The sequence below is a fragment of the Salvelinus namaycush genome, chromosome 27, assembly GCF_016432855.1.
Source record: "Salvelinus namaycush isolate Seneca chromosome 27, SaNama_1.0, whole genome shotgun sequence".
Taxonomy (NCBI): domain Eukaryota; kingdom Metazoa; phylum Chordata; class Actinopteri; order Salmoniformes; family Salmonidae; genus Salvelinus; species Salvelinus namaycush.
Genome location: NC_052333.1, coordinates 11444180 through 11452790, shown reverse-complemented (window position 1 = coordinate 11452790; position 8611 = coordinate 11444180). Strand labels below are relative to the sequence as shown.

Here is an 8611-nt window from a genome sequence, read left to right as displayed (position 1 = left end):
CCTCATTACTGTCAATGACTGTGGGTATCATCACCCTTCAGTATTCCACTGATGCCCAGCATTGCCCTGCAGCCTTTCGGAATTATTTCAGTGTTCCAGTCTTGCTTTCCATGCTCTAGAGAAGTCAGAACCCATCTCAGACGCAATAGTGGTGGAAACTATGAGTGCAGAGTTACTGTGAATCTCATGCCAAGGTCCAACCATTTCAAACGAAACACAGGGATACTGATGGGACTGATATGGTGCCATATCAGAATCCTCTCTCCCATCAACTCAGAAATGGAGGGATGTCGCTGAAGGAGTGGCAGACAGCTTTAGGTACTAATGGTACTCCTGTGTACAAACACACACTGTGGGCATTTCTCCCTAAAGTTTTTGCTCTCTCCAGATTTGGACGATTCCCCAGGACACTGATCAGTGATGAGGAGGCGGTTCGTATGGACAGCCCAGCTGCCCTGCCTGCTGTATCCATCTCCCTCAGACTATGTCAACAAGTCAGAGACACTCAGCAAGCTTGTACAGCTAGATAGATTCAGTCCATTTAGGGTTTGTATCTGATTAGCCATTAGTTTCCCATTACTTCCCCATGTAGTGCAGGGATGGGCAACTGGCGGCTATGTCAGCGAACAAGGCCGTAACCGGGGTTTGCGTTTTAGTGAGGTCCAGAAGAGGGGATGGGGGGTGCAAGGGGAGGTACCTCCTCCCCCAGGACATTTTTTAAAGTCAAAGCTCATTTACTGCTTTTCTATACAATAAAAAAACACATTTAAATGCTATCTGGACAGCAAAAACAAGCAAAAATGAACCCATCCATTATCACCTTGGCTGCTGTAGGTTCATTCACCTCGGTTGATCTACAAACACATAGCCTGTTAGCTACAATTGTAATGTTATACCCCTGAAAGGGGGAACATATGAGAAACGATTCAAACTGACACGTAGCATCAGCAACGTCTCAGTAGCCTACTGTCTGTAAAGCAAAGTTATGAGAACTCGGTAGTGTATTTTTTGCTCCTGCTGAGGTAGGCTCCGTTTAACATTAGCTTCTTACTTCGTCCTTCTAGCTGGCTAAGTAATACTAGCCAGTCCCCTTCAACGTTACTGCAATAGAAGTCTAGCCACCTGACTGACAGACATATCTATGTGCACTCTTTCTCAGAGTGTTGGTTTTTGTTTGTTTGGGGGATGTCTGTAGACACGTCAGCATCTCGCAAACACACTCGGTATCGTTTCTGACTCTAGTTGTCTACTTGAGCCAAGTGCGAGCTGTGGTAGTTCGTTTCACATCTCTGGCCCTCGGGCCTGTGCCGCAATAGGGAGGATTTAGCCATGTGAGAAAGTGGTGTTCCTAAAAAGGCAAATACGGGTGACGCAGGTGAACATAAGGAACAAAGCGCTACAAAGCGCTGTTCATGATTCCAGTCAGGAAATTAGAATTATAACTATTAGAACTCAATCATATCAAGAATAAGCGTTCTAATCATTGATCAACGCTGGCAGCAATAATTAGATGTTGACCCGTAATTCATTTTCTTTATTTTATACAATAATATATATTTATGTTGTTCCTTTTTTTATTATTATTATTATTATTAGGAAAAAAATACAGAGTTCCGGACCTCGGTGTCCTCGTATGTAGTTAGGGGCATTTCAGAGTTTTTTATTTTTTTTATTATTTTTTTTATTTTTTTAGCTTGGTAAATTAGTCTAGCAGCCAGATATCTAAACTTGTACTAATCATGGTCGAATTACATACCGGATGGCCCCCATTGATTTTGTTAGTCACTCTCACTCAGATGTCATATTAAAAAGGGCGAACAAGTCTCTGCCCTATGGCAAATAATTGCATGAAATTTGTTATAAAATTCAAAAAGCTTCTCTCTGCCTCATGGCAAAATGTATAGAATTCCAGCAAACTTGCTTTAAAACTGCAACATTTTCTGTACAACCCGTGGCAAAATGTGTAGAATTCCAGCAAACTTTCTTTAAAACTGCAACATTTCCTCTACGCTCCATGGCAAAATTTGTAGAATTGCAGGAAATTTGCTAAAAAAAAATGGGTATGTTTTTATCTCCGCTGTCAAGACAAAATGCTAAAATGTTTTACTCGCAAGGTGGGGGTGCCCGCCCCAACAAAATGTTGCTTTGGGCACTTAAAAGCTCACAGTAGGTCCGGCTCTGACTGCATGTGTGGGTATGCAGACCCACGAGCCACTGCGGCCATTCATGAGTTCTGCTTTTTTGTGGTCCCCACCCCCATCAGTGCCCATCCCTGGTCTAGTATGAAGTGAATCAGAGCAATAGATGTTCTGTATATCTATGTCTCTGGATCGTATTCACCAGGTACCAAACTGAAACAAATGGGGAGGGATTACAGGAATTTACGCAAAAGCAAACTTTTATTTTTGTGTGTTTTCCACTTCAAAGCATTTTGCCATGATGTGCACTTATGAATGCGACCCTGATGTTAACCCTTTGGGTCCCAATTCAGATGTTCAGCTATGGAAACTGGAGCAGAGGCCCAGCGTGGGCTCCATGTTGCTGAGGCTAGACTTCCAGACAGACGTGGTCCCCCGGCTGGTGTTCCTGAAGCAGCTGGGAGTGGAAGACTCGGCTGGGCTACCTGATCAGCCACAACCCTTTCATCCTCACAAAGGGCCTGGAGAATCTGCAGGCCAGGTACAGGGGCAGATAGTGTGGTTGTTGGATTGGCAGGTTGAGTTTGCTACAGTCAGCAACACATAGGGTTGACTATCTTAGGGACAGAGAGTACACTTAGTGTTTCCAACTGATATACCTATAGCTGTAAGCATGTGTTTTATCTCCCATCTGTCAGCTTTAGCTCTTATAGGACTATGACAGGGGATACATTTCATTGATATATTATTTAGAAATGATCTGTCGTATAAAATAAGGTAATAATCTCTTTTTTCACATTAGTGTGGCATATCTTGGGTCCAAGAAGTTCTGTGGCCTCCATGGTGTCCAGAGCTCCATACCTGCTTAACTTCAGTGTGAAGAGGATGGACAACCCAACCGCCCCGGGATTCTACCAACAGCAGTTAGGCCTTAGTGCTCAGAAAGTCAGGTTTGAATTTGGTAAACAATTTGGTGGGAAAGGTTTGACCCAAGACAATCACAATTGATCACATTGTTTTGTCCCACTTAGTTTTTCATAGAATATTCACACCACAAATTACATACAGTAAGATTATGATTCTTAATCAATTGTATGTTCATTCAGACACGGGATTTCGTGGTTCCCCTTCCCAGACTTCTGTGTGGTAGTTTGGAGCCAGTTAAGGAGAATCTTAAGGTATGAAAAGTGAAAACATGAGTTGTGATATTTGTCTTAATTCTTGTAAAAGAAAAAAGGTTGAATTCTCAGAATCCATATTTTTTATCCTAGATTTGTAAACTGGAGATGGGGTTTCGTGAAAATGAACTCCAGCACATCGTCACTGTAATCCCCAAAGTTCTTAAAGCTAATAAGAGGAAACTGACCCAGATATTTCACTATATCCACAACACCATGAACATACCCCATGACCTGACCGCGAAGTTCCCACAGGTAAGCTATAAACTACCAGTCTTGAATCATCCTTTTCTGCACTCTCCCAGAAAATGTGTATCAGGATATATTAGTTATTTGGCTAATGGCTAATCAGATACAAACCCTAAATGGACTGAATCTATCTAGCTGTACAAGCTTGCTGAGTGTCTCTGACATGTTGACATAGTCTGAGGGAGATGGATACAGCAGGCAGGGCAGCTGTATGTTTACCAAGTGGTGGATCAGGAACTACTTATAGGTCACAGAGGGTAACCCCTCCTGGGTCATGGCCGAAGACTGAGTTGTGGTTAAAAACAGAGGTTTTGTTTATGTAAGTTGGTTGGTCACAATATAATTCATAAGGCCTTTAAACGTGGCATAAAATCATAATTCCCTGTGGTCAGTTACACATGCCGTCACCTATTGTCTGACCTAGGTGATCTGTCCTCTTTACAGGCCCTGAATGCAAAGTACCTTCGTATCAAAGAGAGACACCTGTTTCTGCAGTACCTGGACAAGGCTCAGTACAACCCTGCCAAGCCTAACTACATCTCTCTGGACAAGCTAGTCTCCCTGCCAGATGAGGCCTTTTGCAATGAAGTAGCAGTCGCGACACCAAAGGACTTTGAATTGTTTCAGAAGACAGTGTGATTGATGTAATACTACAGTTTTTGTATATGTGTGTTATTTGAATAGAGAAGATATTGAAGAATTTTACAATTGAATCTTGCTGCGGCAGGTAGCCTAGTGGTCTGTAGAATCTTTATATGGTGTTATTTCATGGGGGACTCTGGCCTAAATACCCAGCAAAACTCCATATTATTCAGAACCCCATGAAATGACACCATATATAGATTCTACAGACCCTACTGAGTACTCCCCACCCCACTTATACATCAGCACAAATAATCGTTTTTCCTGTACAGTGTTATAGTTATACTTTACACTGCAGTGGAGGCTGCTGAGTGGAGAATGGCTCATAATAAAGGCTGGAACGGAGCGTTTGAAACCATGTGTTTGATGTATTTGATACCATTCCACCTATTCTGCTCCAGCCGCTACCATGAAACCATCCTCCCCAATTAAGGTGTCACCAACCTCCTGTAGTATAGTGTCCAAGCACCCCATTTTAAGCTGTTTGACCACAGTAAAAGTCCAGCAACACTCCATATTATTCATAGATCCATGAAATGACACCATTTGACTATCTATACATAGTCACTTTAATAACTCTACCTACATGTACATATGACCTCAATTACCTCGACACCGGTGCACCCACACATTGACTCTGTACCGGTACACCCTGTATATAGCCCCGCTATTGTTATTTACTGCTGCTCTTTAATTATTTGTTATTCTTATCTCTTAGTTTTTTTTTGTGTATTTTCCTAAAACTGCATTGTTGGTTAAGGGCTTGTAAATAAGCATTTCACTGTAAGGTCTACACCTGTTGTATTTGGCACATGTGACAAATACAATTTGATTTGATTTGATACATAGACCCTATGTATGATACATAGACCCGATACATAGATTTGATCTACAGACCCTATTGAGTACTCCCCACCCCACTTGTACATCAGCACAAATAATATGATTTTCTCTATACCATACAGTGGAGGCTGCTGAGGGGAGAACGGCTCATAATAACGTCCGGAATGGAGCAAATGGAATGGCTTCAAACACCTGGAAACCATGTGTTTGATGTATTTGATACCATTCCACTGATTCCGCTTTAGTCATTATCACAAGCCTGTTCTCACCCACAAGGTGGCAACAGCCTCCTGTGCTATCATATGCATGATTTGTATTGAGGGGCATTTATGAGACCTTGGGACATGTTTTAAAACCCACATTTAATGCAAACGTCACTTAAATATTATTTGTCATGCATCATGAATAAATACAGGTTAATGGTACTTTTCTACTAGTATGTGAGGGACTTTTATTGTGAAATGTTCCGAAATTTCCTAACCCGGAAGTGCTTTTTTAGTGCTGCTGTCGAGACGCTGATACATTTTACCTTAGACAGAACAACATGGCGTCGAGGGCACCAGGTAAAAGTCACCTATCTTTAAGCATTTATTTAGCCCAAAATCGAGATGAAACATTGCACATATTATTGAGTGAAGTGGGATGTTGATTTGTGGTATTTTGGTGTGTTCAAATCCATGTTTTTGAGATCTCCTTTGTCGTGTCCTCTACTGAGTGTCCTAGCTAATGTTAAGATAGCTATGACAAATCAAGGGAGAGCTCAGTGGTGTGCTCCAGACTGCTAGTGACATTTAACCTTTAAATGTAATATATGTCAAATGCATTTTCAATTGATAGGTAAAGCTGTGCTTCGGTCTGATCAACTTTCAAACGCCACGCCAGTACAGATTGACGATTATCAAACACTAAGCATCTATGGGTAGGTATAATTTGTGGAACATTCCAACAGGAATCTGTTCCAAAAACTGAGTAAATAACAAGGATGCCAACAAACAATGCATACAAAGTAGCATGATCAATTAACCTAGCTAACTAGTTGCCCGAATAGGCATCAACTCACCACGTTGTTTATTCTTAATGTTTGTCCATAGGCTACCAGAGTGAGGACAGACATTTTTCGGGATTAAATGGAGAGTGAAAAACTCAACAAAATTGCCCACTCCCTCTCTACCTGGTATCTTATTCTGCCGCTTTGTATGCGTTGTTTGTTGGCAACCTTGTTATTTACGAAGTTTTTGGAACAGAATCCTGTTGGAACGTTCCACAAATTATACCCACCCTGCATCCATTGCCTAGCTAGGTGCAGTAGCTAACGTTAGCTAACTTGGTGGTTGTAAACATCTAGCTAGCTAAAACAAAGCAAGATAAGTCGGCATGCTAGCCAGCTCAACTTGGCTAGCTAACAGTACCCGGTATTACTACTGACATTGATTATCATGTCTGATGTCCTCTCTCCATACTTCCCGTACACCTCGATGTCAGAAATATGTCCAGATCGCACAGTTCCCACATAGCTAGTACTCTGTAGATAATAACAGCATGTCATGTGATCTACTAGCACTCTATCTAGTTATCCACCACAGATGTAATGTTTGCAGTTGGGATACTCTCCTTGGTTTGTCCCAAATAATACTGTCAAACCCTCCCTCAAGTCCCTAGTTCTGTGATCATCTCAATTCTAGTTCATCTACTTAAGCATCTTCTTAAATGAATGGAGAACATGATTTGGTGTCTCGTTGCTTTTGTACTGCAGTGATTGCAACTGCTTTTCTAACTGTGTTTTAGCAAACCAAATCTTGACGGCAAATTATCTGACTCTTATTCTGGCCTACCACACAGCAGCTACCGGTAGACTCCTGGTCGGCTTCCGTAAATGGTACTACAATGCGGCCGGATTCAACAAAATTGGCAAGTCTTGGAGTCTTTTCCTTTGGGGCCATCTGCGAGGGTCTTCAGACAAATCTTTTCACTCAGTCTTAGAAACACATATAATCTTCAGTTAGATATTTCTCTGACGCTGTGTGGTGCTTGTTTTGGTTCCAGGTCTGATGCGTGATGACACGATCCATGAAGATAGCGATGTGAAAGAAGCTCTGCGAAGGCTCCCAGAGAAAGTGTACAATGACAGGATGTTCAGGCTCAAGAGAGCCCTGGACCTGTCCATGAAGCAGGCGGTTATGCCTAAGGAACAGTGGACTCAATATGAGGAGGTATGGAAGACCTGGGTTCAAATGCCATTTGAAATATAATTTACTTTCTCTGTGTTTGATTGAGCTTGCCTGGCATAATGGACCTATAGAATATCCCCAAAATGTTAAACCCTGCCCATCTGGCACTCTAGGCAGGCTAGAGCAAATGAAAGATCGAAAGATTTCAAATACTATTTGAACCCAAGTTTGAGGTACAGTGCATATAGAGTACCATAGGGGAGGGTACCGTGGAAAAACAGCCCTTATTTTAAGTGTTAATAAAATCCCCTATGGGAAAATGATTGGTGGAAAAACGATTGGAATCATTTCCCTGTTTGACCGCTAGGTTTTATGGGTATTATGACGCCTCCACTGTTGGGCTCTATAGTCTCACAATCAATAGTTTGTGTACAAGAAGGGATTTGAGATGTCACTGGGGAAATAGAAGATATGTCAGAAGTTTCACAGCAGTTGATGTTATGGCATGTGATGAAGGACAAAATCTAGCCTGTCAGAGGTGATATTGTTACCATATTGATCGTGCTACACTACTTGAATAATCAACATGAAGCATGTAGGAGTAGAGACTTAAGGTTGGATTGGAATTGGCCAATTGTTGAGGAGTTTGGAGACGCCTATAAAGCTGTTTTAATGTTTACCAGATGTTTTTTTTACACAAAAAAACACATCTGGTAGAGGTGGTGGGAGAACATTTACAGAATTAACCTTGTTTTTTGTGTTTGACCTTTCTCCATAGGATGTACATTACCTGGAGCCTTACCTGGAAGAGGTCATCCGTGAGAGGAAAGAGGTTGAGGAGTGGTCGAAGAAATGAGATTAATCTGTTCTTTCTCTTTGGTCTGGTGCATGGTTGTCTGTTGTAATGTTTAAAATAAAGTTTACCCTATGGGAAGACTGCTTATTAAAAATGTACATTTTTGCAAAAGATGTGAGAAGGATTTTTATTTTTTAACGTGAACCAGGATTTGATCCCCACAGTAATAAAGTTGTATTTACAGTAAAGTCAGTTTAATCCCACATTTTATAGCACTTTTGTAAAAACAAACTTTCACTCTGGTCACATATAAATGTCCTAATATACAAGATACATCTAAACTGAAATATATACAGTACATGTAAATACATGTTCAGTATACAAGTAGTACTATTCTTAATTAAGCATTCAATGCTTTACTATAATTGCCACTCATGAATGGAAGACCAAAAGGACAATTCAATCTATACTATAATCTAGGTCCAGTTGCATGTCAAAAAATCCCCTGATAATGGGGCAATACATTTGTCAAAATATCTGTTACAAGTACAGATTAATTGGTACGTATGGGTAGAAAACATTACTCAAGGCCTTCAG

General features: G+C 41.1%; 2 protein-coding genes across 6 annotated transcripts; both read left to right on the top strand.

The window, feature by feature from the left end:
- Nucleotides 1–209: 209 nt before the first annotated feature.
- LOC120022614 (cytochrome b-c1 complex subunit 7-like) lies at nucleotides 210–8185 on the top strand. 5 transcript variants are annotated; one of them, XM_038966588.1, is made up of 4 exons: nucleotides 240–318; nucleotides 6890–6958; nucleotides 7094–7260; nucleotides 7997–8185. In XM_038966588.1, the coding sequence occupies exons 1-4, from the start codon at nucleotides 240–242 to the stop codon at nucleotides 8072–8074; spliced, it is 393 nt and encodes a 130-aa protein (XP_038822516.1). In that variant the 3' UTR covers nucleotides 8075–8185. The 5 variants fall into 5 exon arrangements, with proteins under 5 accessions (XP_038822513.1, XP_038822516.1, XP_038822514.1 ...); XM_038966586.1 differs by lacking the exon at nucleotides 240–318 and adding an exon at nucleotides 5541–5613; XM_038966587.1 differs by lacking the exon at nucleotides 240–318 and adding an exon at nucleotides 5558–5613 and having other exon boundaries at nucleotides 6893–6958.
- Nucleotides 3214–4811, top strand: LOC120022612 (transcription termination factor 3, mitochondrial-like). Its single transcript, XM_038966583.1, has 3 exons — nucleotides 3214–3316; nucleotides 3410–3571; nucleotides 4010–4811. The coding sequence occupies exons 1-3, from the start codon at nucleotides 3233–3235 to the stop codon at nucleotides 4202–4204; spliced, it is 441 nt and encodes a 146-aa protein (XP_038822511.1). The 5' UTR covers nucleotides 3214–3232; the 3' UTR covers nucleotides 4205–4811.
- Nucleotides 8186–8611: the final 426 nt, after the last annotated feature.